This window comes from Dipodascopsis tothii (assembly GCF_038497935.1).
Source record: "Dipodascopsis tothii strain CBS 759.85 unplaced genomic scaffold V1510scaffold_1, whole genome shotgun sequence".
Classification (NCBI taxonomy): domain Eukaryota; kingdom Fungi; phylum Ascomycota; class Lipomycetes; order Lipomycetales; family Lipomycetaceae; genus Neoaidaea; species Neoaidaea tothii.
The window spans coordinates 525,313-552,782 of NW_027117985.1; the positions used below are offsets into that span (position 1 = coordinate 525,313).

At 44.7% G+C, this 27,470-nt stretch overlaps 13 protein-coding genes across 13 annotated transcripts; 6 read left to right on the top strand and 7 right to left on the bottom strand.

Moving 5' to 3' along the window:
• Positions 1-744: 744 nt before the first annotated feature.
• Positions 745-1,535, bottom strand: V1510DRAFT_358782 (thiamine pyrophosphokinase; the record flags this gene model as incomplete). The annotated part of the gene is made up of 2 exons (XM_066930939.1): positions 745-1,287; positions 1,320-1,535. The coding sequence occupies 2 exons, from the start codon at positions 1,533-1,535 to the stop codon at positions 745-747; spliced, it is 759 nt and encodes a 252-aa protein (XP_066791837.1).
• A 125-nt stretch (positions 1,536-1,660) lies between these two features.
• On the top strand, positions 1,661-2,478 carry V1510DRAFT_409373 (mitochondrial intermembrane space import and assembly protein-like protein 40). The gene is made up of 2 exons (XM_066932572.1): positions 1,661-2,080; positions 2,123-2,478. The coding sequence occupies exons 1-2, from the start codon at positions 1,736-1,738 to the stop codon at positions 2,372-2,374; spliced, it is 597 nt and encodes a 198-aa protein (XP_066791838.1). The 5' UTR covers positions 1,661-1,735; the 3' UTR covers positions 2,375-2,478.
• On the top strand, positions 2,479-3,768 carry V1510DRAFT_409380 (uncharacterized protein). The gene is made up of 4 exons (XM_066932573.1): positions 2,479-2,825; positions 2,947-2,970; positions 3,125-3,170; positions 3,208-3,768. Exons 2-4 carry the CDS (start codon positions 2,963-2,965, stop codon positions 3,682-3,684), a joined length of 531 nt encoding a protein of 176 aa, XP_066791839.1. The 5' UTR covers positions 2,479-2,825; positions 2,947-2,962; the 3' UTR covers positions 3,685-3,768.
• Positions 3,769-4,843, top strand: V1510DRAFT_409387 (uncharacterized protein). Its single transcript, XM_066932574.1, has 2 exons — positions 3,769-4,012; positions 4,064-4,843. The coding sequence occupies exons 1-2, from the start codon at positions 4,010-4,012 to the stop codon at positions 4,802-4,804; spliced, it is 744 nt and encodes a 247-aa protein (XP_066791840.1). The 5' UTR covers positions 3,769-4,009; the 3' UTR covers positions 4,805-4,843.
• Positions 4,844-5,937: 1,094 nt separating this feature from the next.
• Positions 5,938-7,368, bottom strand: V1510DRAFT_409390 (uncharacterized protein). The gene is made up of 2 exons (XM_066932575.1): positions 7,231-7,368; positions 5,938-7,190 (listed from the first exon to the last, which is right to left on the bottom strand). Exons 1-2 carry the CDS (start codon positions 7,334-7,336, stop codon positions 6,277-6,279), a joined length of 1,020 nt encoding a protein of 339 aa, XP_066791841.1. The 5' UTR covers positions 7,337-7,368; the 3' UTR covers positions 5,938-6,276.
• Positions 7,369-7,497: 129 nt separating this feature from the next.
• On the top strand, positions 7,498-9,372 carry V1510DRAFT_409393 (WD40-repeat-containing domain protein). The gene has a single exon (XM_066932576.1). The coding sequence runs from the start codon at positions 7,527-7,529 to the stop codon at positions 9,288-9,290; it is 1,764 nt and encodes a 587-aa protein (XP_066791842.1). The 5' UTR covers positions 7,498-7,526; the 3' UTR covers positions 9,291-9,372.
• A 44-nt stretch (positions 9,373-9,416) lies between these two features.
• V1510DRAFT_358840 (Metallo-dependent phosphatase-like protein) lies at positions 9,417-11,297 on the bottom strand (the record flags this gene model as incomplete). The annotated part of the gene is made up of 1 exon (XM_066930943.1): positions 9,417-11,297. The coding sequence occupies one exon, from the start codon at positions 11,295-11,297 to the stop codon at positions 9,417-9,419; it is 1,881 nt and encodes a 626-aa protein (XP_066791843.1).
• Positions 11,200-12,720, bottom strand: V1510DRAFT_28365 (Alpha/Beta hydrolase protein). The gene is made up of 3 exons (XM_066930638.1): positions 12,572-12,720; positions 12,360-12,526; positions 11,200-12,290 (listed from the first exon to the last, which is right to left on the bottom strand). Exons 2-3 carry the CDS (start codon positions 12,472-12,474, stop codon positions 11,596-11,598), a joined length of 810 nt encoding a protein of 269 aa, XP_066791844.1. The 5' UTR covers positions 12,475-12,526; positions 12,572-12,720; the 3' UTR covers positions 11,200-11,595.
• V1510DRAFT_409399 (Vps5 C terminal like-domain-containing protein) lies at positions 12,543-14,924 on the top strand. Its single transcript, XM_066932577.1, has one exon. The coding sequence runs from the start codon at positions 12,923-12,925 to the stop codon at positions 14,807-14,809; it is 1,887 nt and encodes a 628-aa protein (XP_066791845.1). The 5' UTR covers positions 12,543-12,922; the 3' UTR covers positions 14,810-14,924.
• On the bottom strand, positions 14,861-15,523 carry V1510DRAFT_409401 (mitochondrial 54S ribosomal protein bL31m). The gene has a single exon (XM_066932578.1). The coding sequence runs from the start codon at positions 15,453-15,455 to the stop codon at positions 14,943-14,945; it is 513 nt and encodes a 170-aa protein (XP_066791846.1). The 5' UTR covers positions 15,456-15,523; the 3' UTR covers positions 14,861-14,942.
• V1510DRAFT_409403 (uncharacterized protein) lies at positions 15,472-19,040 on the top strand. Its single transcript, XM_066932579.1, has one exon. It carries the CDS (start codon positions 15,759-15,761, stop codon positions 18,897-18,899), a length of 3,141 nt encoding a protein of 1,046 aa, XP_066791847.1. The 5' UTR covers positions 15,472-15,758; the 3' UTR covers positions 18,900-19,040.
• Positions 19,041-19,055: 15 nt separating this feature from the next.
• On the bottom strand, positions 19,056-19,742 carry V1510DRAFT_358949 (flavin reductase like domain-containing protein; the record flags this gene model as incomplete). Its single annotated transcript, XM_066930950.1, has 1 exon — positions 19,056-19,742. One exon carries the CDS (start codon positions 19,740-19,742, stop codon positions 19,056-19,058), a length of 687 nt encoding a protein of 228 aa, XP_066791848.1.
• A 1,290-nt stretch (positions 19,743-21,032) lies between these two features.
• Positions 21,033-27,298, bottom strand: V1510DRAFT_409408 (peptidase family C50-domain-containing protein). The gene is made up of 8 exons (XM_066932580.1): positions 26,554-27,298; positions 25,563-26,519; positions 24,831-25,528; positions 24,700-24,793; positions 24,444-24,663; positions 21,641-24,407; positions 21,523-21,606; positions 21,033-21,488 (listed from the first exon to the last, which is right to left on the bottom strand). The coding sequence occupies exons 1-8, from the start codon at positions 27,166-27,168 to the stop codon at positions 21,077-21,079; spliced, it is 5,847 nt and encodes a 1,948-aa protein (XP_066791849.1). The 5' UTR covers positions 27,169-27,298; the 3' UTR covers positions 21,033-21,076.
• Between the last annotated feature and the right edge of the window lie 172 nt (positions 27,299-27,470).

Here is a 27,470-nt window from a genome sequence, read left to right on the forward strand (position 1 = left end):
GACTTCGGCATGCCATTTTTGCGCAAAAATAGGTGAACTACTCAGTAATAAAGATTCACAATCGTCAAATGCCTGGCCCGTAGCCAAATGTGACATCACTGTCGAGTTTCCTTCTAGATGTGAAACCTCTTGAATCTGTGGCGGTCAAATTTTGTTTCTCTCTTCTCGCTCACCTTCCATCCAGCTGTAGACACTTCCACCAACATTACCACACCTTCGTATATTTTGATCTCAACGACTGTAGATACTTTATCGGCTGCAGTGGAAACGACTTCAAAACTAAGAACCATAGGGCCACATTCAACTCTAGTCCTATCTATCAAAGCTCTCAGAAAGTCTCCACCCCGATCAGAAGAACTTAAACGAGTATAGCACTCCATACTGTATGTTTTGCGACTACGTCATATCCTGATTGGTACGTGGACGCAAGGTTGTCAGGTCAGTCGGGTGCTGTTTTTTTTTTGAAATGGGCGGTCTTGTCACTGAAAATTCTCGCTTACTACTTCAGTATAGATACAAAATTTTCCATGTAAACGTACAAATTATAGACTGTTCAATACGTGGTAAATATTTGAGATTGGTTCTAGTTCCGCAATGAAAAATGACGACAGACGAGAGATCGCGGTGTCGGCCAAGTGGTCTACGTATGACTCAGTCTATGTGGAGTAAGATCTATTTAGCTATAACGTCCATTCAATTACATCGTCAGCTCAAAATTAGGTGAATCGTAGCCCGACTATCTGTTTAACGTCTTATCTCCATGGTAAAAAGTATTGTGTTAGATGCTTTGACGAAGATACTGTCTCTAGCCATTGCATTTGAGGTACTTATCCTCGAAGCGTAACTCGTAGTCCAGTCCTTAACATCCCAAACTAATCCATCGGTAGATATCACTGACTCTCCTGTAATCGGAATCAGTCCGCATGTTGGCCCAAGCACAGAACGAGGCGTGTTAACTTCCCATTCACCAGGAGGGATCAAAAATGTGAGACTGTCATCTGATAGTAGAGTAAGATTCTTGGTAGGTTCTGCTACCAGTTCAAGCTTAAACAATTGATGAATAGAGTGAAATATCTGATCTACTCGTCCTCCCGTGGCTCCAAAAGCAACTATCGAAAGCTTCTCAAAAACTGGAGACTTAAGTTCGTGTTCCATGTGATCTAGGCATTTATCAAAATCCGTCGAGTTTTGGTCAGAGTTATGAACTATAGGAACCCCCAAAGTCTCGTAATACTCGCGGGTGGAGACTGTCAAGGAGTCTAAGTCTCCTGCTATAAAATCGGGTTTCTGCTATCAGCCCATGATATCGCCGGACTTACGAATTTTGGCCTCTCGGCTTCGCTGAGACAATCGTGCAATCTGTTTGCACCGCCGTCGGCGCAGGCAACTATCTTCGCATTTCCCCACACAGTTTTTAGCAGTTCGATATCTGTGATCGGCTGGTTGAGTATTATCAGTCCAAACTCGTCGCAGCTGTTTCTTGCTCTCTCCGCCTGCGATAGTAAAATTGAAGCTCTATCTAATTTGAGTGTCATGATCGGGTGAAGTCTAGTTCGAAAATATCAGGACACTTTCTTGAGATGTTAGTCGTCCATACTGTTATGTAATAAACAAGCACATTTTAGTCATAAGAACAATCCACCATGCTTAGTAAGTCGGTTTATCATCTTCTAGAAAATGTTTTTCGTGACAGATTCTCGTTTTGTGAACTTTTTCTCGGCTCTTGTTCATAATAATGCTTCCACGAATGAGACTGATTCTGGGTAGTTCGTCTGCCTGTCGACGAGCGTTCTCTACACACCGGAATCTTCGTTCGGTGAATTGGCTGTGGCCGTCGGTCTTGATTGGTGCACCTGTACTTGCATACACATTTCAAGCCTTCAGCCTGGCTAATTCTATTCGTTTAGATGACGAAAATGTTTCTTCTAGAGATAGGTTTAGTGAAACATCCCAACTACCGCCAGACGCTCCAGCCGAGGGCGGACAGGAGGGTGCCTTTAATGAGGAAACTGGTGAAATAAACTGGGATTGTCCATGTCTCGGTGGGATGGCAAAGGGACCTTGTGGCGAGGAGTTTAAGGTATGTACGGGCTAGCAAATGGTCTATATGCTAATATCCCAGGCTGCATTCAGCTGTTTCGTTTTCTCGGAAAGTGAACCCAAGGGTGCGGATTGTGTCGAGAAGTTCTTTGGAATGCAAGAATGCTTCAGAAAATATCCGGAGGTCTACAAGGATGAGCTCAGAGACGATGACGAGCTCGAATCTTCTAATGAGTCACCTACGTCCGTTAATATCGAACAGGAGGACAAGGTAGAGAATCCAGAGTTGAATGGCCTGGAAGAGAGTGCTAAGAGATCTCTGTCCAAGGAATAGTTCCCTGGTGTTCCAGAATATTTGTCCTCTACTCTCCTCTAACAAACCTATGGAATACAAAACCACACCATGGGATCATACTGTAAATATTTTTAAAATTTCCAACAAAAGTATCACGTGGCTGGACGAAGCGGAGTACCCTTCCATTAACGTCAGAGCGCAACATGTATGTAGCATGGGTGAATCGTTACGGATCAACGGTGTCGTAATCGTGCTCGCATAAGAATCGGTTTGCGGTTAAGCTAGCTGAATGTATAGCCGAATGATGCGCGGTGCTCAGTACTAGAGTGACTAGTCTTGGGAGCAATGATGATCGTCATAGTTCCGCATTGATTACTCGCGGATCATCAAATTGTACGAAGCCGGCGGAACTCATAAATAGCGCTCATCTCACTACATGTTGCTCAGACGTACATCGATATCCCATAGGTTTCCGCTTTGAATTTACAAGGTAGTTAGTCATCCAACCGATGCGGCTACACATGGTCTTATCGCACGAATACATCAATCACCTACTGCGAAGCGAACTGCATCGCTTGATCTACGTGTCGAAACTAACTGAATTACTCTAGGTTTTACTTTAACACCATGTCATCGTAAGTCTCGTTCTGTTTTCCGCTTTCGTTTTGTATGTGTATGTATATAAATGGTAGTGATGACAGGAAGTGTATCACTTCCAGCCATCATATAACATTTGCCACAGCCAGTTCTCCCAGTTATCTATTATTGTTTCATCAACTAATCATCCAGCTACGCTGAGGTTACTGCCAAAAACGCGAAGCAAACTGCTGAAGAGGTCTGTCTGGAAAAAGAATATTGGATTAATCAAGCAGAAAGCCGCGAAGCCGATCCCACAGTTAGAGGTCACTAGCTCGCAATCTGATCAGGTGAAAGTAGTTAATCAAGACGAAGCATCGAGATTAAAGGATCGCTCATTGAAATCTACCACCAGCAACATGTCCGACGCAAAGAAAGTTCCGACCCCAGGTGATGACAAGATTCCGAAAATGTGTGAGTCTGTCAAAGAGCTATCAGACAAGGCCCTTGAAAAGACCAAAGAGGTGTCCGAGATTACCAAAAAAGAACTTCAGAACCCTGTTGTGGCTACGAATGTTGGTCTGTGGGCAGCTATTATTTCTGGGGTCACATATTTCGCTGTTCGTAAGGGCGGTGTCGTTATCGACAAAGCTCACATTATGGCTTCAGACCGAAACAAGATCTTGACCGCTACTGCTGTTGTGGGCGCGGTGGCCATCACGGCCGCCGATGTCGTACTTTCCAAGAAGTACTACACGAAGTACTCCAAATAAGTTATTCTGTATTCGCGTTACCATTACATGACTTCTGTATTCTAGTATAAAACATAAAAAAATGGCCCACCAAAGTAAAAATATATTCTTCTCTGACAGCGTCGTGCCACAACGATGCGTGTCCCGCACTAATTTCGATCGGTGATTAGTTTCTCGCCGAAGGTTGTTTACAATTGCGAAGGTCTATATAATCGTGTGACATTTCGACATATATGCTCAAATAGCACTATTGATAAATTTATCGACTGCTACTAACCGCCAGCCATTTTGTCCACACTATGCTATGTATCGATAGCAGGGATTTCATCTGAGATAAAGGCACAAAATGGTAATCAATTGGCATGAGGCCACTGAAGAAGAATAAACCACTAAGATACAGAACTCTTTGTTCAATCAGGCATTAAAACAGTCTCAACTTCTTAGGCGAGATATTGATACGTTTTCAACGTTGCCGGCCACTGCGCCCAACTCGTTGGCACTCCAAGGACAGATATCAGCAACACTCGCAACGTTGACTAGAACTATTGACGACTATGACACAGTTGCAAGGCGCGAGCTTGTTCCCGAGAAGCAGTCGAAAGCTTTCGACCGCATAAAAAATTTTAGACAAGAGGCACAGGACGCACGTTCACAATTCGAGAAGCTGAAACAAGATCGTGAAGATGCACTGGCAAGTGCAAATCGATCTGAGCTTTTTGGGAGGCGCACTAATACTACGGGATTAGTGGACGATAGTATGATACACGCGAATGTCGCCGATAACCCTTATGCGAGTGCCACAGTCTCAGGCACGGCTACAAGATCTGGGAATTTTGGACTTGGAAGTGGTCATTACAATAATGATCACACAAGCATGCCTTCGGAATTCATAAACAGAACTGGAGAGCAGTTAGACGAATTTATAGAAAGAGGACGTATGGTCTTAGGTGACCTCATGGAACAAAAAACTTACCTCAAGAGCACGCAAAAAAAGCTGTATTCAGCTGCCAACACTCTCGGAATATCAAATGATACTATAAGGTACATCGAAAGACGCGCGAGACAAGACAAATTGTTTTTTTACGGAGGAGCGCTATTCTGTATAGCAGCCTTTTACTTCGTCATCAAGCTGTTTCGATGAATCAATGACTAGTTACGAAATGATATACGTACAAACAAACGCAATAGGACTAATGGAAAACATGTTCTTCCAGAAGTTCCTACAAATTAGGGAGAGAAGTTCGCTCAACGTATACGTAGTGTGGCCCAATCTGCTCTATTATTATAGAACATTTCTGTTCCTCCAAGATCCCACAAGTCCCTAAATAATTATAGAATATACCGACATTGAAATGCAGGTCAATCTCCGGCTAGGATTTTTCGAGGTAGATGATGCCCTTGGGTTCTGCGTCCTGGCGAATCAATCGTCGTTTTAAGGCTTTTTCGATTTTGGCGGTTATCGCAAGCTGTTCGAAATGCTCGACCTTCGCCTCAGATGGCCTATATCGCTGTTTCTGCATCGTCTTATTCTCTAGTCGATTAAGTCCGGTTACTATGGATGATAGCACTCTTTCCTCTTCTGCTTTGACAGATTTATAGGGTGGGTTTCGGATGTTGACCCGCTCGCTATGGAAAGCTTGAGTCCCAAGGGGCGTAAACTTGCTCTGCCTGTCACATGAATACCCTTGCAATACAACCAGTCCTGTATTGGTCCTGGAGCCTATCAATATATGATCTCGGGGCGTGCTACGCAAAGAATGACTTACCGTTCTTCTAAATGTTTGGAGGATCTCTTGAAAATAGGAGCTGTACTATCCTGGGAGGTGAATGAAACGTCGTCGGAGTATATTGAGCTATACATCTAACACCAGTTAGCAAGTACAGATAAGGCGGCGGCAACGTGATAAAGTCCTGAAATCAGATAGTAGGATCACGTCGAGATTCGAGCGGACAAATGAGGTCTGACTGCCAGCGATCTAAGGTGAGAATAATTCACTTACACTGGCTCGTTGAGATTTGTTTCCCGCGTGCATACTAAATCGACTTCAGGTGTGAACTGCCTGCTCTGATGCGACCAACAGAACGTCTTCAAAGTCTCTATGAGCCGCGCTCGAAAAAAGCCAGATTAATGTGTTAAGTAAAAGGACGGCAACTGGATGCCACGGGAGGGAGTATAATATAGCTCGGTGGTGCTCGAATCACCCGAAATAGGCCTTCTGGTCTAGATTGTATTGGGATACTTCACTGCAGATAGGGGAGCTAGCTGCTGCATCAGGCACTCAAAAGTAAAATTAATATTGGGATTTCCATTGCCCTTAAATGAGACAGTACTAGCTGTGGTATGTAATTACAATGTTGATGAGCGGGGCTCTGTGCTACATTATTTTGGGGCTCGAGAAAGCGTACATGTGCTTGCGGCTAGTAAATATCGGCTGCAACCAGCCGATTTCGTCATAGATGTTACCTCAGGGGCCTATGTATGATACAACGCGCCCTGACGCTGCTAGACAGAAGATAATCGATAGTCCCAATACTAGTTGGTAGCTAAGCGCGTTGGAGTAGAATCTCCAAACAGCTCGTTTGTCCGGTTGAAACACTCCTGTGGAATCATTTTCAAGACAGCAAACTTTGCACCCGCTTTCTGTGAAGCTCTTGTACAGTACATTCCGGCTCATCAGCCCCCAGCGCAACAGCAATATCGCCAAAACTTTTAGCTTGTGCTACTTTCTTGAAGATATCTTTCATATTCCCTGGGATTGTTTTGAGAAGGCAAAACTTCGTGTTAGGCAGTGCATTATCCACTTCACGAGCAATATCGAAATATGAGGTAGCCACCTCGAGAGCCGGAAGCTCACCACCTTCTTCACTGGATCTGAAACAAGAAAGATTTTTCTCAGGGGCTTGAGCTAGCATGCAACTGTCAACGCCATAGTTCTCTGTCATAGCTTCCATCTCATCTTTACAGGTTATTCCTCCGTTCGCTATACAAGTAACACCAGCATCTCTGCAGATCTGTGCAATTTCTTTTAGAAAGTGTTCCCGTAGCGGCGCCTCTCGAGGCCTCATGTAAGTTTTACGACAGTGTACGGTGAGAGCTGAAATCCCAGTAGCGACAAGCCGGCGCACCAACGTGAAAGTTTCCTCCGGTGTCTCAAGGATCCGGATTTTGACACTTATTCCGATGTTGTGAGGCTTACCAATCTGTTCGACTAGAGATTCTAATATAGCCACCAACTTGTCTGGAGTTTTCAGCAAGGCTGCACCCATTCCCGAATGTATCGAGAAATGCTTCGGACAGCCTGAGTTGAGATCTATTCCAGCGACATCTCCGACGACCACCTTCGCTGCTGCGACCGCAAGATCAGGTGAAGCACTTCCAAGCTGGAAGATCAATCTTCCGTGTTCCTTGACCGCATGTGTTCGAAAGACGAGAGTATTGCTAGGCACTTTTACAAAGTCGATACAGTTGAGTTTGTCATTGTAAATTCTCTTGCAGCCTATGATTTTTTTGTCAACTATTTCGGGTGCTGGAGATTAGCAATCGTTTTCCTTCTTACTGATACGCACACCAAACCAAATCGGCTCCATACCGTAATGCCAGCAAACGTGTAGGGAGCTCGCCTGTGCGCACCATCGGTGCCAAAATCAGTTTTCCTGAGTAGTCTAATATCATATTGTTCCAGTATACCGTATTGCTGGAATGATCAATGCTAAAAAAAATTTCCAGTACACTCGTAAATCAGTAAATCGACAGTGGGTTAGGGCTTTCGAGAACACGTTACGTGGACGCGATGTAATTATATTTTATGTTGATGGTCCTACATATTCTGTACGACGCGCGAAACTAATGACCTTAGATTCAAATGAAGGCACATACGCTTACTGTACACTGGCATACAGACAATCAACCGGTCTACTCCGCTCATTTCCAACCGAACTCTCACAGATTGGCGACCGCAGGTGGAGACAACAATGTGCGGATATGGCAGCTATCAAACGAGTCGGTCGGTAATATTCACGGCAGTGTGAAGAATCCGACCTGTCCAACTATCAAATACCTTTCTACTCTGATCAAGCATACACAGGCTGTGAATGTTGTTCGTTTTGATCCTCGTGGCGACATTTTAGCATCTGCCGGTGACGATGGCAATGTCATACTATGGACTATGTCCGATACAGTCCTTAAGGAATTTGGGTCAACAGACACTGGTGTCCAAGATCAAGAGTCTTGGAGAATCAAGCATCTTTGTCGCTCGAGTGCAGCTGAGGTATACGATCTCGACTGGTCTCCGGACAGCGAATACATAATTGCTGGCTCGATGGACAATATTGCAAGAATCTACTCCTCCACGAGCGGATTGTGTATTCGGCAGGTAGCTGAGCATAATCACTATGTACAGGGAGTTGCCTGGGACCCTTTAAATGAGTATATTGCCACGCAATCATCAGACCGTTCAGTTCACATTTACGCACTCAAAACCCGAGACGGCCAGTTTGCCTTGTCGGGTCACTATAAATCAATCAAAGCTGATCTACCAGCTCAAACTAAGATTGCTAAGGAATTGGACACAGACGAATCAATGGATCCCCCATCAAGTGCACGGTCGCGACGTTCCTCTGCGTGTTCTGCTACCGGCGTACCAATAAGAAACTCACCTACGACTAGTAATCAGGGAACTCTAGTCGGCTCCGATCTTCCAACGCCGCTTATAACCGGGCTTCCGTTGCCAGCTGTCACGCAATCTGGTTCCCCCAAGTTTCGGTCTGGGCACCTTTATCATAATGAAGGACTATCGTCTTTTTTTAGGCGACTAGCATTCTCCGGGGATGGGAGTCTTCTCTTCACGCCCGCGGGGCAACTTCGATATGCTGACGATGACGATTCGACAGTTTCAAGCACCTCCTCAGAGACGCCATCTATGGATGCTTCTACACATCACCATATTTCCAATAGCCAGACCAACACCGTATATATATACATACGAGCGGCACTGAACAGGCCGCCAATTGGATGCTTACCAGGCTTGAAAAAACCTGCTGTAGCTGTTAGGTGCTCACCTGTATGGTATCACCTGAGGAGTACTCACCCGGAGTACGAAACGAGTGACAACATAACAGAACAATCTCCGCACGTCTCAGAGCACAGAAATCCAATCTTTGCGCTGCCATATCGAATGATATATGCTGTTGCTACCCAAGACTCTGTATATGTATACGACACACAGCATTCGACTCCGATAGCTATGATTTCCGGCTTGCATTATGCAACTTTCACCGATATAGCATGGTCATACGATGGGAACATTATTTTCCTAACTTCGACTGATGGATTTTGCAGCTGTATAGTATTCCAGGAAGGGGAATTGGGGGAGATATATGACGAAAATCACGACCAAAAGATGGATCGCTTACACAGGGAGAAAAACGCGCCTTTAAAACTCACGCCGGCTGAAAATTTAACAGCTGCCCACTTGAAACTGAATATCGAGCAAGAAACTCCAACACTGATTACCTTGCCCTCCGTTGATGTTACGGCCCATTTGCCTGCTCTTGGAGCCAATAAAGCGAGAGAGCTCGATGTAGGGAGAAAGAAGCGACGAATAGTACCAACACCAATTTCACAATAAGAATACGCATGAGCTCAAGATATTTAGAAATGGCAAAATTAATACAGTAGGTACGACAATATATTTTTCTTAGCATATTATATCCTACCAGCCCTTGGTTCTGTACCAACACCACGTTTGGCTATCTCACATGACGATCCCGCGTTCAACTAATATTTGCTCGTCGATACGAGACTGGACGTCACCGTATTCTAAACGTTTCCAAGTCGAAATGCGCCCTTCGGGAGCATCAATCTCAAATAAACGGAGACGCCGAACGTAGCCCCCGTATCCTGCATATCCGCCCAAGCCAACTCCACCACCATGACAAAGCCATATATTCTTGTTTTTAACAATGCTCCCGTCTCCTGGGCCCTGCAATACGTCTGAGCTAAAAAAGGTCTCGCTGTGCTCTCCTTCGGCGGTAGGGATGTAGTTTTCATCGCGCATGCAAAAGTCATTTACGTGGTCATGTCCAACGCTGGCAACAGAGATTCCAAGTTCCGATAATAGAGAGCGAGCACCAGTATTGTAATAAGGAGCTGTCGATGGCTCTCGATAACTGCCGATAAAATGATTAGTTGTGTTTCGGTACTCAGTTAAGGGAATATGGAAAAACGCCATTGACAGATGCGTAAGTTTTGAACCTGACAAGCGAATCTGCTTTCGTATCGGTGAAAGTTGCTTAAATGTAGAAGAAAGATATTCCAGCTGAGATTCATGGATCCAGTCATAACCAGGCATTTTTTTTGGATTTGGTGAGTACTTGTGGGTGTCCAAAAAGAATAACGTCATGACGGGAACCTCATTGCCAGTGTCATAAACGGACAGTGCATAATTACCGGTACCTCTGACATTTTCTGGACCATGCTGCGATAACGAGTAAGGCATCGATGACGAAGTAAGCAAATTCATCAGTTCAGTCCTAGACAAATCGCCTTCATCATCATGATTTCCGAACATCACGGCAAACGGAATCTTGCGAGCAACGAACGGATACACAGCCTTGAATAGTGCTGTCTGCGCATCAGGAGCTGCATCACCAAAAATTTGGTCTCCTGTTAATACAGCCAAATTAGGCTTCTCGTCATCCAAAATCCGGTTTAGAAAGTCAAGCGTTCGTAAGTCGGCCTCACATGTCGTTCCTTCTGGCACGCTCTCAGGTGGGAAAACATCTAAGCACTGCCCTGGCCCTGTAGATAAATGAAGATCGGCAACTTGAAGTATTTTGTATTTTCTTAAACGATCGAACTCAAGTCTTGACGGTGGCAAAGGTGTCTGATTATCTGGGGATCCCAATCGTATGGTCAGTCGAGGATGATGATTTCCTACGGTAAGAGACCTCCTTTCGTCGCCACGTAAACTCCATCCGTTTCTAGGCTCCTTAGCATGTTTCCCATATAGCACATCAACACCTGTGACTGGCAGATCGGTGGGTCTTCCCAGTTTCAGCCATAAATTCTGACCTCTGTAGGTCCAAGTGCCTTGCGCGGTTCGGTAGTCTTCAAGAATTCGTTGCTGGTCAGGTACTCGTTCATAACTTGAATCGGAATCCGCTGAGTTCTCGTGCGGTTTCGAGCCTTGTTGCTCCTCGAGGTAACCATTGTCTATATGAGTGTCCCCAATTGATACATCCAAGACAACAGCTTGCTCATCTCCGAACGTGTTCAATTCAACGTACTTGACGAACACATAATACCTTTTGAGTAGGGAATTCGAAAGAAGCAGGTCCTTCTGTATTTTAGTATACATAGCTTGCCTGCATGGAAATAATCGCCAGCACCCTTTGACCATGATATCCTGAACATACAATTCTTTGAGGTCGCCATCATGTGGTTTTCCATCATGTGCTTCTTCACCATGTATACCGCTGGCTGCTGCTGAATGGACGCTCCCTAAAGGAGACTTCGGCACAGATATATTATTTCCAATCAACAGTAAGAACACTACTGAGCAAATCACGAATACAAACAGCCGAAAACGAAGCAGTCGTCGTAGAACGAAGTGACACCACGGGTGTGCCGGCATATTTTATCAGTAAATCCACCGGGCCAGTCTGTATAATATCAAGTTGTTCTGTCATCAGGTTATAATGTAACACAGTGGTTTCCCTGCTTAGCTGCTGCTATATTGATATTTTGATGACAGAAATATCATTTAGTTTCATTTTTAAGTATTGCGTAAGTACAAAAGTCCCAAGTCAGATTTTATTCGCACTGGCCTACTCGGATTACATCGCTTCACTTTGTTACACGCGGTTGTTTTGAATAACAAAAATCTAAATAAAAAGAATCTGAGTATTTCTGATTTATTTGCTTATTTGAAATTACGCTACACCCAAGTGCACAGCAGCGTGAGACATATGTTCTTCAGCGGCTGAAGCGACGTAGAAATAACTATGATCGTAACCCTCATAGTACTTTACAGATATCTCGTTAGTGCGACCAACGGACGTTGCTGCTTCCGCAAAATCGTCGATAAGGAGCTGATCGGCCAAGAAATTGTCAGCAGTACCACAAGTTACTAAAATGGACAGTTTTTCCCCGGTGTAATTCTTGAGAAGTTCTGTCGAGTCATGTTCTACCCACTTCGTCGCTTTCATTTCGTCGGAATCTCCAAAATAACCACCAAAACATTTCTGACCCCATTGACATTTGATAGGGTGAGCGATCGGGGCAAAAGCCGAGCAGCACTTGAAATCACTAGAGTTCTTAAGATAGATAGAGAGTGCCCCATGACCACCCATAGAGTGACCCATGATAGCCTTGCGAGACTGGTCTAGTATCGAAAACTCAGAAAAGAGGATCGCAGGCAATTCCTTGGTGATGTATGAGTACATGTGGTAATTTTCGTTCCAGGGCTTAGCGACAGCATCGACATAAAATCCAGCCGAGGAGCCAAAGTCATAGGCGTCATCTTCTCCAGGATGAGACGATTCACGAGGAGAGGTATCGGGATACACAACGGCAATGCCGTACTTGGCTGCCCAATAGTTTATATAGCTCTTTTGAGCGCCATTGTCTTCGTTACATGTCAGGCCAGCAAGATAGAATATGATAGGAACAGAGCGTGAGACTTCGCCATAGGTACCTGGTGGAAAGAACACATTAAGCGACATCTTGCATTTCAACAAAACAGAAGGGTGACTTAGTTTGAGCACATTGCCGCCAAAAGTGGCAGTCTTAGAGACAATTGTGAAAGTCATGGTTTGGCAATCCGAATAAATTGTAGATGTGGGCCATTTTGAGGACGTCTCACTTTATATCTGTTTTAGGTTGCTTCAGTCATCGATAAATCTTTACCTGTATATAATGGTCAAATAGCAATCCGCGTGAACATTCTGGCCCTACAGCGTCATTCCGCAGACAGTTACTTTTCGGCCATACGTGAGGCAGACACGCCTGAAACCACCGACGACTACTTTGACCTCGATTAAGGCAGGTCTCGAGTGCTACAGATATACTGCATTGTTGACAAGAACTATACAAATCACGTGATATATTTACAGAGTGTGGGCTACCTTTTGGATAACTTTACAGTAACCGCTACTGGCTTATCGTCTTTAGAAATATTGTCAGCAGGAACAGCGACAATACTCCGTCTGCGCATTCAAGGGTACAAAATCGCTATTTAAGCGTCTCGAGAAACAAAATATGGACGACCCAGATAATCTTCTCGGTGGCTCACAATGGGATGACCTTGCCACTCCTACCCAGGAGACAGAGTCAGACTCGCCAGAGCGCTCCGACCCTCTGGGCTATCAAACGCTATCAACCTCTCCACAGGTTACAAAAACTACTGATGGCGTCTTAGAAAACAAGGACCTACAAGAAGCAAGCCAACATCCTGTGAAAACCGTCACCTCGGAAATCTCGAAGGTGGATGATGAATCAGCCGAAGACCTAGTTAGCTCCTACGCGACATTATCGTCCGAGGCAGCCCGTGCTCGGGCGCTCAGAAAGGCGAGGTCGAAAAAGCTAAGCAACGATCCTACTGCTGTTGCCCGTGCTGCTACGGGGATCGATCCCCTTGTTTCCGAGCTAGCTACTCAGGAAGCGGAAAGTGCCAAATCACAAGAACCAACATGGGGATCCCAGACTCACGAGAATGTTCCGGATTTTTCCAGCATCTCGCTGAATACCAATCCTAAAATTGGCGGTATAAACAGTATTCTCACTGGTGAAATTGGTGAAGATTTGCTCAACAGTAGGCTTGGTAGTCTATCGCTAGAACAAGCATCGTCGTCTTCTGTTTTGCCTCAACCGGTGGCCCCGTCATCTTCTTCCAGGCATATTTCTTTAGAGCAGGCGGCGAACCCGACTTTTGACATATCCATAGGAGACCCTACAAAGGTAGGCGATCTAGCAGCTGCGCACACGGTGTATACAGTGCGAACGCAGACAACTTCCAAAGCTTATAGATACTCTGATTTCACTGTCACTCGGCGTTATAGAGATTTCAGATGGATATATCATGCGTTAAATAACAACAACCCGGGTATAATTGTCCCTGCACCTCCAAAGAAGCAAACGGTGGGACGCTTTGATGAATCGTTCGTTGAGGGCCGAAGATCTGCTCTAGAGAAGATGCTGAATAGAATCGCGCATCATCCCGTTTTACAACATGATCCAGATCTCAAGATATTTTTGGAAAGTGAAACCTTTTCCTCCGATATGAAAACGCGAGACAAAACTAGCGCGTCGTCATCCCTGTTTTCGACGAGCTCTTTGCCAGGTGTAGGTACTGGATTAGTTGGTACAAATGGAGTTTCGGTGGGCAGTACAGAATCTCGTTCTATAATCAACTCTATCGGTGGAGCGTTCTCAACTACTTTCAATACTGGTAAATTCATTGAAACAGACGACTGGTTTGTGGATAAGCGTGCATATGTTGACGCCCTTGACGTCCAGTTACGCGCACTTGCAAAAGCCTTAGACACTGTTATCGTGCAAAGAAAGGAGCTAGCTGACACGACCGCCGACTTTGCACTTGCTCTCCAGTTGCTTTCTGAAATCGAGCTTTCACGACACTTGTCGGGAGCTTTATCCGGCTTGTCTGAAGTTCAACAACGTGTGAGAGACTTATGTGAACGTCAAGGCTTACAGGATATGCTCACACTTGGTGATACTATTGACGAATATTCTCGTATGATAGACTCCATTCGCGTGGTATTCATACAGCGAGAGAAATTCTATATTTCTTGGCAGACCGCTTCACAAGAGCTTACTAAAAGGCAAAATTACCTGGGAAGAGTAATGCGACAGGGCAAGACCCCAGCAGACCGCCTTAATATTTTACAGGAAGAAGTGGCGGACCATGAGCGACGAGTTTATACTGCCCGAGTACAATTCGATGACATATGTAAAACCATAAAAATCGAGTTCGAGAAGTTTCAAAAGGAAAAGATAGACGAATTCAGAGCCTCCGTGGAAACTTATCTAGAAAGTGCCGTGGAGTCTCAGAAGGAGGCTATAGAAACATGGGAGACATTTTATGAGCGGCAGGGGTTCGCGGACCGCCAGGTAACTACGCTGTCATAATAATATTAGTTATCTTGCTGTCATTTTACATCAGCTTCAAGTATTAAGTGCAAGACAATTGATAGTATTCCAAAAATACTGTATTATTTATCCACTATATATACATTTGACCTGAGTTGCACGTTTAAGGGTTTCAGTATCGCGTGGTTTTCTTTGACGTAACCTTCGCTCCCTTCTGTTGTGCCGATCCACTACCTTCTGAAAGTAAATCATCGAGGTCGTCAAACCCTCCTGACTCTGCCATGGTTGAAGTTGTATTGCTCTCCACTACCTCAGTATTGATAAATCCGTATCTCTCATTGAATCGAGTTAATGTTCGATTGGAATCCAGGTCTGTCACCACCATTCCAGTCTTTGTAGGGTTCCAAAGAGAATTAGTCCGCATATCGTTCAAATATCTCCATTCGTTTCGAGGATACATAGACTTTCGAGTATATGTGCTTCCGTCCGAGAGCTCGACAACACAGTCAAACTTGTGATAGATCGCGGGCCTAGTCTCACCAAAGCGGTATTTCCGCTTAGGTTTTCGTCCTGTTAACACAGTGTCTGCATACGCTCTGACAAATTGCATAGCAAACTTGTAAGGACGTGACAGCAGTGACTTCGGTCGAGCCACCTGTCTCACTATAGAAAACCCCGTCTCCATGATAGACAAAGTAGAAAGAGAATCTAATGCAGATCGCACAGATTTTTTTATTCTGTTGTGAAAGAGTACCACGTTACTTGTTGACTTCGGTGTAGTGAAATAATTTTCGTAATTTACCCGGAGGTGTGGTTTTGGGTTACATTAAGCATTTCCACTGACCAAGTCAGTTCATGTCCCACAAGAATTCGCAACTAGTTGCCAAGCTCTTCACGAATGGGCAGTCTTCATACTTAATCGAAGGCACGGTGTCACGTCGAATAGCTGTATACTTCTTATTCGTAAGTGTACTGTGCAATATACAAAATGGTTCGCGGATCTGGCTCTTCCAAGAGGGCGCCTACGAGTAATGTTTCGGCATTGTCGTTGGCCACACAAAGCCATAATACAGCTACCATTAACAGTAACACAGCGGATTTTGCGCAAGGGAAACCCGAAAAATTCTGTCAGACCAGCACTACAAGCAAGATGACAAATCGGCCGTCGCCCCAGCGATTACGGAGTAATAGTTCGAGGGAATTACTTTCACCTTCACCACAAGCAAAAACTGCTACTCAACTTGTCAGTATCATAGGCAGTGGCTCGAGGTACGAGACGGAAGACGACATTAGAGAAACCGCGAAGATAAACTCAGGTTCTGGACCAGCAGCTGTCACAGATAACTACGTCAACACAAATCAACACATGCACTCTACTAGCCTGCACAATACCAGGCCAGTTACTCCAAAAGTGCCCAGTCTACAATCGTTACAGCACGTACAACAGGTACAGGGTCATACTCCTCATCCTGTCTCTTTGAACAGCAAGCGACAGCCACAGCTTGTATTGTCATCGAAACCCTTCCTGGACAGTCTTTCGCTATTTGTATTACTGATACAATTTCCCAATTTAGTCATTTATTTCGTTCACATTATATTTGCATGTTTTACATTTGTAACACCTACAACGCCATCAAGTGGATCTCTTTTGGCCAATTTTACGCATGCTACACCAGTCTCGCCGAGTTTACTTACTGTTTTTTTTGCTGATGTCATGGTTGCTATCGTCTCAATATTTTTTGTACCTTGGTTGAGAACAATTATGGTAGATATTGGATCAGGCGTCATTGCATCTTCGTTGGCTGGAGGAGGGTCGCGGATCGCCTTCTACTGTACAGGTTTCTTACAGATAAGTCGGCTCGCCCAGCACTCCTTGTATCTTTTCAGACGGGGTTTTTTTCCCATACAACAGTCGCAGCAAAGCTATGTCAATTTAACTACGTCCAACAAAAGCTTAATACCCAATACCTGGGAATTTATATATGGCTCAGCAGGCTGGTTTAGCCAAGGTGTCGCAGTACACATTGTTGCTCAATGTATCATGCACTCAATTCGACAAGTGTTTTTGGAAAAGGATAAGCTGAGCACAATGGGCCCAGTAGCTCCTGCTTCGGGTGGATTAAGAGAGTTTGCAGACATTGACTATGATGTGAACATTTTGGGCACGGCACCGTGCTCGGATTACTTCGCTCAGACAGGACCGATTATCAGGCATCATAGTTCGAATGCTACTTTGAGTGACAGTGCCAGCTTAATAGGAAAAAATTTCGAGGATACTACAGGTGGCGAATCGACTGGAGCTAATCATACTTCTATCGGTGATGGGTTGAATCCTTTCTCGGTCGTGAACCAGGTGCAGAACGGTGCAGCCGTATGGAATCACTCGAGTTCAAATGTCTCGAACTCTCACTGGCAGACCCATGGCTCTATCACGTCGTCGAAAAAGAAAAAAAAAAGTTCTGGACTCTCAGCGACACCAACTGCGATTGCTTTGAATCCCTATTCGTATCCGACAGGAACCTCCAATTCTCATGGAGCGAACAATAAGTATAACAAACAGCCGCTATGGTCTGCCCTCGCAAATACCCTCGTGCTTGCCTCTCGCGAAACGCACAGCTACCAAACTTCACCAGGATTCGTCGATGTAGCCGACAACTTCAAAAAGCGAGACGATTCACACCGGTCAATTCTATCTAGTTTCGTGTCTGACGACTCTTTCATGAAACCTAATATACAGGCCGGTTCCAGCAGTTGTGATGCGCCTGTAGATTTGTGCGGTTGCGTGAGATATATTTTGGAAAACGAGGTCGCATTTGAGATAATTCCCATATCTTTGGCTTTATCAACATCTAGTACTGAGGGTCGAAGTCGGTTTAGGGGAGAACGCTCAAATTCATCTGACAGTACCGCCACAGCTAAATTCACAACTAGCAATCTCTCTGCAACAGAAGACTTTTATGCTGAAATTTCCGTGAGAGTGAACGGAATACTTTGGCCTGAGGTGTCCATTCAAACAATTGTGCCTAAGTCGCAATTGACGGGTGATTTACCGTCCTTTATGAGAGATATAGGACACTTAGAGAGCCAAACAGCATCTTCAAGCACTTTGCTACCCTTAACAACATATTCAACAAACTCTCTAGCACTCACTGAGGCGAGTCTCGCAAACGATGATACCGCAGAGATGCTTTTGGTCGTCTCCGGTCTTACACCGATAACAGAATACGAATTAGAAATATGCAAAAATGTGCAAGGAAAAGTGTTTGCTATTTGTAAGACAAATATTTGCACATCTCCAAAAGAATCGACGTCATCAACACTCTTATCGGCCCTCTCAGCGCAGAGCCACGTCTCTGGATCTGGAATACAGACAAATTTGTCACCTTGCCTGAGTTCTGCTTCACTCACAAACACTCTGCCCAACATTCCCTCTCGCCCTCTCTCACCTGTAACCACACTTCTCGATACCTTATGTACGACAAATGTCATATTGACTGAAGAAAAGCAAAAACTTAAGAAATCCAGACGTGAGCATTCCAAGCGGCTAGCGGGTATACGTCAAGACATAGATGCACTAAAGTCAAAGCTTGGAAGCGGGGATAAGGGGGAAGAGCGAGCCTGGCGAAGGGTACTTGCGCTCAGAGAAGCTGTCAGAAGAACTGACGATGAGATCACGATTCTGAACTCTGAACTAAACGAATCTGAAGTAGAAACAATTGATGATAACGAGTTGAATATTCAACGTACAGAGTGGGAAACTGCTCTCGGGATGTTGAAGGATGCGGAACGTCAGCACGAGCGAGAAAAACATGATGCCATTCAATCGATGAAGATTGCTACCACCGAGGGAGCAGTTTTGCATTCCAAACGCGATAAACTTATTGCGCGGCGCAAAAAGCTGCTAAGCGATTTCGACAGAGCTGACAGTGAAAGACAAGAGGCCTGGAATCTCGAGTTCGAAAGGCGAAGATTTGAGAGATTGAAATTGACAGAGCGGAGACGTGCTATCGAAGATGAATTTTCTAATGCCATCACAAAAATGGAAAGAGGCATTGTTGATATCGAAGAACGAACTGCTGCTTGCTGGCAAGGACTGGGCGTTCTACTCGACGACAGTGCTCCTGCTTAGGCGAAGTCGCCCCCGCCCCAACCACCGTTGACCGTTTGGTGCGATGCTGCTTATAGCTTAAGCGACCTTGTATTGTAGATTTGATGCATATTCTGTTTGGGCAAATACAATATTGATACAATAAAAAAGTTCATTATCCCGTGTAATTAGTTTTGGTCAGGTTTTGTGCTCGACGCCTTCGTAAAAGTAAGATGTACGCTCGATCTGCTGCCCCAGTGATCGAAATTTCCTTCCACTATAGATAATTGCGTCTGAGTCGGGATCAGAATGAAACGTACGCTCTACCTTGCCGACCCAAATCTCGTTATCCTCCACTGCAAACACACTTTTCGCAACACAGTCCATCCTAGCGTATGCTATCCGGGTACTATCATATTTCGTCACACTGTTATTCAAAATCGACGTTTTAAACGGCTCGTCAGACAAAGGAAACGATCGCAGAATCATTTCGTGATCCACTTGGTGGCGAGAGAGATTTTCAGAAGATTTGGTGGGTGTGCTTGCCTGTCGATCGACTGGGACATAGGTTCCAAAGGAAAAGCACTCAGCCAACGATGCTGCAAGTGGGTTTGACGATAGAAAATTTATCGAAAATCTGCCAGAGGAGTGAAGTGCTTTTGAGGTCGACGACGGTAAACGGAGATTGAATGTTAACAGTGGCTCGGGGTCGATTGAAAGAGAAGTTAGAGAAGATAGAGTTACGGCCCTGTAAATTCTTGTTAAATTTTCATCGACGTATGAGGCGGTCAAGATAACTACTGGGCTAGAGTGCTTTGACATGATTTCCTTGTAGTTCACAAGGAGGCCATCTGTAGTTGCTGTTCGATCGACACTATAAGCCATCCTTGACTGTAACATCGGCACTTGACATCTAGCCAGAGTCAGATAACCCGAAGTTAAGTTGGCCAGCCATCTCCATCGCCTGGGTGGTCTGGCTACCAGCATTGTCGTATTTATGCTCGCCCGGATTGTGAAAATATCGGTGTAATGAAACTAAGAGGGTAATATTTGCTCTGCTATGTACGTTTTGCTACAAACTCGGTTTGGATCCCTGTCAAAAAATAGCTGATGGCACACCTACGGCCGCTACAAAAATCGATTCTGACGTCGGTTACGCTCAATGGTAATAAGAAATTTTATTCCGCTTTCTCAGAACTTGAAACGCCTCTCCTACTTCAAAAGGGGAATCGCTGGTCAGGACGGTCAAATTGTAAATGGAATGATTCGAAATGGTCAAATCATCGTGCTGCGAACTGCAAACAGGAGAGTACGAAGCTTGCTGATCTGAGAAGCAATATGCGCAGTAATATCTATGCGCATATTCTAGGATCCCCAGTACGAGTGGAACGCTCTACTCGTATACATCTTCCCAGACAACTGATGATTCGTCTTGTACTGAACGTTACCGAGACGCGCCCACAGAAAGATATAAATATGGATCGCGTCGAGACGGCTTCAAATTCAACGAGAAGTTTACAGATCACTCCTGTGCTTTCATCCGAACTCAAGAAAGAAGGGGTGTCCAGCTACATACTAAACCATGGCAGCCGAGTGAAATATATCACCAACTCGCAGATGTGGCCGATGATCGCAAGTAGCCTTGCAAAAAAAAACGAAAATCCTCGCATTCGAAAATCTAATCTAGGACTCGCAGTATATAACATCGCTTCAAGGAATTTCAAGAATGACATATTTAATGAAATCCTCGTTCTGGTTAGGAAAATACACGATTCGCAGACAACCGGCATATTCAACAACCAAGAGAAACATCGTGCCTCGTTCGTACTGGACTTCACAACAGTTACCATACACGAATGTAAATCAGTGTGTGAAAACTCTTATAACGGCGTGACTTCTGGACACACGCGCTGGTACAAACTGTCTGAATTGTTCAGCGACAATGAGACGATGATCCTTTACCAAGCGATCACTGGGATACCACATATAGCAGCAGACCTCAACAAAACGCAATGTATCAATGTACGCGACTGTGACGAAACATTACGACTACGCATTGCCCTGTTCAAGTATGGACGATTCAAAAATGGAGGACACGCTTTAGAGAGCAGTCGCTATTTTCCTAAAGCGCCGAGCATCCGGGGAAATACCTCCGGGGAAGCCAGACCAGTAAAATCATGAATGCACAATGCTATTGACAACCGTTTTCTAAGCAACACCTAATATTTATTTTTCAATCTGACTGGCAGACCATACAGAACTGGTGCCGCTCCATTCAGATATTTTAGATTGCACTCTTCCCTTGCCATAGCCAAAGACGTCGCTAGGTTATGATGAGCGGAGACATCAGTGACAGAACCCCTGTCAGTCGTAGATGGATAAATACCCCATTCTAGAAACAGTCTTTCAGATAGCTTATCTATATCTTTATCTGTCACATCCCATAAGTTTGCGACCAGAGCTGGACAGTTGCCGACGAGGTAGTTCATCGGGGTGCCCCATGGTTCAAAGTCACCTGCGTTGTGTAAGGCGCCCGAGCTACAGCCCATTAATAAGGTTGTGGCACAGGCCTCTAGACTTTTCACCTGCGAACCTCTAATATACTGCTCTCCTCCTCCATGACCGAAGTATCTGTTGTTATTAACAAAGCAATTGGCTTACTTACAGAAACACATCTCGTTGAGCTAAATGTGACCTGAACTCGATCTCTGAATACGGTGAACCAATTTTTCCTACCCAACCAGGAAGACTAACCATAAGTCGGCATTCAGGATCAGTCTTACCTCATAAGCTTTTCCGCGAACCGCTCCTCTGTGTTCTTCAAATCGACACTTGGATTAAGTAGAAAAGCTCCATTATCTTTTTTGACTAAGCAGTCCGGCCGGTCAGCCAGCATTTTTTTCAAGATGCTCAGTGATGGTACTCTTGAAATCGAGAGTCCTCGGAGACAAGGCAGAGACTCCCAAGGAAACGCATGAGTCGACTTGTCGAGCACTAAAACAAAATGATCGTGTCGAAATGCTTGGTCTTCAGAGAGCTCATAGTACATTCTCAATATCTCCTGGACCTCTACCACCATCGCGTCAATATCCAATTCGTCATAAGCGTTGTTCTCTCCATGAAATTGCAATATGTCCAATACATAATAAATCAGATCCTCCAGTAGCTCTGAATTGTCGGTCTGCCTAGGGTCACCCAACCCAATGAACAGCTTTAACACTCTAGGATCAATTTTAATCTCGATCCCTTGCCTTTTCTTCGATCTTGTTCTGACCGTCTTTCGGGATGGCAAATGCTTTTCAAGCAATTGAAAAAATGATACGCTGAATTTTGCGAGCAGCTCCTTGTTAATAACAGTGTCGCTGAATATTCCCCTAAAACCGCCAATCCAGCAATATTCTATATTCTCGAGTAGAGTATGGAGTCGTTCGTCCAAACATCGTCTCTCTTTCCACCACGCCTGCTTTTCCGCGCGATTCGCGTTTTGTAGATGTTTGGATAATTGGGAGCTTTCGTTTGATTTTGAAATGATCTCTTGGAGTTCTACTAAGCCATCTTTGTAGAGAAACACGCTTTCGTCACCATCGTCGTTCTTTGAAGGATTTCGCGTCAATGGCAAACGAAGTATAAACGGGGCCTCTTTACTCTGATATTTGGTAATAACCAGATCTCCGGTGAGTTCGAAGAGGCCGATAGATACAACTACCCACGAAGGTGGTATAGTGTCGATATAGTCCTTTTGGAAGCAGTGTATATCTTGCAAGTCGGTGCGTGAGTAATCATCCGCCATACAAGGCCATGCTTGTATCTCCTCTTTTGAACATAGGGTATCCTTGATAAGGGAAGCTCCCCTTCCTTGCTCCATGAAGTAAGCAATTGAAATACTCTGTAAATCTTCCCGGCATCCACTAATGGCAGAGAGAAGAAGCATCGCTTCGACGACAATGTCGCACATTGTTCTTACTTCGAATGCGGAGCAAATAGTAGCAGCTTGAGTATACACTGCAAGGATCAGATTTTTTGCGGCAGTCAGTGCGGTGACAGCTTTCTGCACGGGTGGCTTTTTCCTGTTTGCTGTGGCACTTTTTTTTGATGTCGAATGAGAACTGCAACCAAGAATCGGCTTTATAGGTCCTGCCTTGTGTGCCGACGCCACGTAGAGTATGCTATCTGCGACCAACTCAGTCGAACGCGTCTCTTGGTCTGGCATGGATGCCCATGCTGGTGACGATATCTGTGAAATTTGAGGCTGAGAACTACTACAATGTGATGTCAAGATATTCGGAAGTGATAAAACTGAATCCTCTAGAACCCCAAACACTGGGTCACTCTTGAAGATAGTTGTCGCTGTCAATAGCTGATGCTGTGCTTCTCTCATGTTCTGTAGAATAGCATCTCTTGCTAGATGAGAGTAGTTTTCAGACTCCTTTAGGACTTCTTCTGCCTTTTCCAGACTCTCGTGGCGTGCTATACTGGTTGCCTTAGACCTGAGTATATGTCCTTTCAGACTGGTAAGGGGAGTACACTCTGACGACGACAGTTTTGGTGTCTTCGTAGCTTTGGAGCTGTCAAGCTTTAGTTTGGTAAGACTCTTCGTAAGCTCGTAGACTTCTGATCGTTTCACTGACGACCCTGTTATCAAGTTATCAAGATACTTTTCGGCCTCGGTGAACTGATGCTTCTCATCTTCGAATACTTGCTTTCTTTGGAAGTAAAGCGCCAGATACATGCACAACAAAACATGATCTTTATGGCATGCCGTTTTACATAAACTGTAGTCATTAGTAGGAAACAAGAGCGATTCACCCTTCATCAGATTCTCTGAGCGGGTGTAAAAGTCGCCTAGAAGGGATTGACAATAGGTTATGGAAGAATCGGATCCGATAGATTTAGCAAGGGTAATACTCTCTTGTAAATAAAATTCTGTCTCTCGAACGAGGCCCATATGGTCATAGACTATTGAAAGCTGCAGATAAGAAATCAATAACATCGCCATGGAGGACCACGACCTTGTATTGTTGACGCTGCGCGATGCCGTTTTGCTAGCTGAGCTTATATCCTGGTGCCTTGTTTGGCGCTCATGTAATCGACTGAGAATCCGTACAGCGGCTTTCGCGTATCTGACACTGAAATCATTGAGACCCCTTGACATGCTGACTTGACTAGCGGCTAGACAAGCTGATGCCGACATTGCTAAAAATTCATCGTTGTGATCCTTGGTACGGAGAAGGGGCTTGAACTGGCTTTCTAAGGCAGAATACGAAAGTCTCGCTCGTTCAGAGTTGCCAATGGAAAGGAGATAGTTCACCTCTGCTATTGCATACCAATAACTTTGGTTCTCAGCATTGTTAGCTTGCTTGAGAAGAGAATGTGCAGTTGCAAGATGTAAGCCAGATTTTCCAGAGTATCCCATGCGCAAGTACAATCGACTTAGGCGCGTGTAGTACATCAAAAGCTGTTTGAGATCAGTTGTAAGCTTGCACATGCTCTGCAAGACCACTGTCTCCATTTCTGTAAGGCCATGCAGGGCGGTGAGCTCCCGAAGTAATTCTATCTTAGCAAGCACAAACGGCTGATATAGCATACCTAGTTTCTGACAAATGTCGCGCTTATATTGCGAAAGGTTTTTCTGTCGGGGGTTTGCCTGTCGGTTTTCAGCTAATACTTCTATCCAAAGTTCTAGACTCCGTTGTAGTAATGTCACATCCAACGTGCAATGTCTGTATTCCAGAATGGCGGTATACAGACAACAAGCTGCCAATGTTTCCTTCGTATAACAGCTCGCAACTACAGTCTGGCGCAAATCCTCGCCTTGTCAGCCTTGTCTGGAGTTCGTACTCACTGCCTCAAGAAGACTTATTGTCTCTTTCCCGGTACATACAAGCGATTGCCCGTCGTCAAAGTGAAGTGCTGACTTCAGTAGTAATATTACCGTCCTTTAGGTCAGATGGATTCGTTTTCAGCTAAACGAACCTTGCATATTGAACCGGGGAGTCTTTGTAAACTTCCATATTTGATCTCATCATCCGCTTAATATCATCTGAAATACCTGAACGCTTGCTTGTTAGTAAATTACAAACCACCCATTCACGTAGAACTGCTGCGACTGATTGGCTCAATTCACAAATATAAGCTCTCATAACCTCTTTACTGCTTGGACTCTCTAGCATGAAGCGTGCATAGAGCGAGACGAGTTTACCCGCATATGGAAACTGCTCGTTTATATATTCAACAGGATGAACTTTGGCTACATCTGCAATTTCACAGAGCAATCCAACTTTGTCCGTCGCCTTTAGAGCATCTATGAAGACAGACGCCAAAGGTTCAGTTTGGCCAGTTTCAAGGTGTGCCGTAATGAGTCTCTCTAACTTTTTATAAAAGTTCTCAAGATCAAGTCTCTCAACACGGAGACTGTGTATTTCGACTGCTAACTTCCATGCGTCGAGTGCCTCGTCTCTGCACCTGTCATTCCAGAGCCGTATGCCATGATTGTAAAATGAATTGGCTATGTAAATAGAACGCTTGTGATCGTTTAGCAACTCCGCAACTTCCTGACAGTGGTTTAAAATTGATCTGACACCCATGAAATCCTGTAATGCAATAGAACGAGAAATTGCAATGCAGTTATCCAGAGCCACAGGGCAAAACTTCGCAAACAGCTCACTCTCGTGCTTCTGTTAGTCTCCAGTAATTTGAATCACTCACATGGCTCTTATAATGGTAATATATTTCCGCAATATAAATGATCACCCGCTCGGCTGACTCTTTGGCGCTGGATTCTAAAAATTTCAAGCATGTTCGTCGTAAAAGCTCTAGCTGCCGAATGATCTTTTCGACACTGGACCTGCTCAAACGTGGAAGTGGTACTTCCTTGATGGCCTCTTCAATATCTAGAGCATTGTTCGAAGAATCCAGGAGTAGGTCAAGAGTAGAAATCAGCGTTAAGACAGTTGAGGGATCTCCGCCAGCTGTTTTCGCCAATTCTCTGGCTTTCTTGTTCCATTGTATAGCATCAGTTATAAAGGCCGCATCTTTTGCCATGGAAGATAAAAGCCTAGCTATGTCGATATATTTGATGTTTGTAGACAAAGAGCTATGCCTGTGCGTGAGATTTTCGACTTCTAATGAGCATCGCGTGAATTTTTGGGCCGATTCAAGACGCGATTTATGATTATAATCGGATATTGTCGACAACAGTAGAGTTGGCGTTTGTTCGTCATCTTTTGGAAGCAGGTTTATAGCCGTGACACGGACTATCAATGTATCTTCTGTAGCGGTGTATGCAGAATAGCTTAATAGTGCCTTGGTGAAAAACTGCGCCCGCTGAACTGAAAGATGCTCCTGTAGCATGCTATACCACGGCCGAGGTCCCGAATCAGATACTAAAAGTGAGCACAGAGCAGGCGTTATGTTCTGGGCTATCAAGTCAGTAGGTGTTTTTGTAATGATTTTCATGGCCATCATTTGACACGAAACAACCAAGTTGACGACAGTTGGACATGGCCTCTGGGCAGGTACTGTGAATGAAAGAAGCGCTAGTACGCCGTCCGTCCGAGAGCCTCGCTCAAGATGCGCGGCACCTCCCTTGCTAGCTTTACTTCCATAAACAATTTGTTGCAGTCGCGTTTTCAGGATGTGTAGTTCTGCCAACGCTGTGTCGAACTTTAGGTGAGCTTTTAGACTTGTGTCTACCTACCATTTCTATGTCCACCAGCTTGACAACAAGATTTGAATGCCTCTTCTCGATTTCCAGTGATTCGCTGTCAGATATCTTGATCTCATACAATGTATCGAGAGCAGCCGAACAAGCCAACGCCACGTTCCTCAGAGTCGGTGGTACTTGTTTCAAACTTGATTGTAGACTTCCCGAGTCTTTAGGAACTTTAGATAGATCAGACCTATACGACTCTAAGATCTCCAAGGCTATGTTGCAAGTCTTTATGGCGTGTGCTCTAACTTTGATGTTTCGATCGCGGCATGATTTTGACTGCGACCTTACAGCTTTGGTGAGAAAGTTATCAATATCTCCAGCTTCGGTAAGAATATCGGCAGCCGCTTCTGTCTGAGCTTGAGAATCTGTAGGATAGCGCGGGATGCGCGTTGCATTGCGTAGAGATGTTGTCCGATCGCATGTTTTAGTAGAGTTATTCTGGTTCTCGATAAACTCCCGCAGCGGTCGTTGACTTTCCGCCGAATAGGTTTGAGAGGTTGTCAAGGCTCTTTTTATTCGGTTTAAGTTGACCGCTGTACAATTCGACAAGAGCTCTTGTAGCTGCGATTCCGATGAAGTGCAAGCATTGGAGATCACCATGTTACCAATTTTTTTTAGGAATCTGCAGCCTAGATGAAGAAATAAAACAACGATCTCATGTTTGTGTAAAACAGTGTATTTGGAATGATGTTTACGAAGATAACTCGACTCTGTCGAGACACGACAAACACGCGCAGTAGAAATGTACACAAACTGCTTCCCTTTTGGGTTTTGCTAACTGCTTAGACAGCGCAGAGCCGGGTAAAACTATACGCAAAACCTTATGGCGAGTTGTGTATTACAGAGTGTGTGGAGTTCATGATGCAACGCACTATTGCATCTTTTAAAGCTTCTCCGCTACC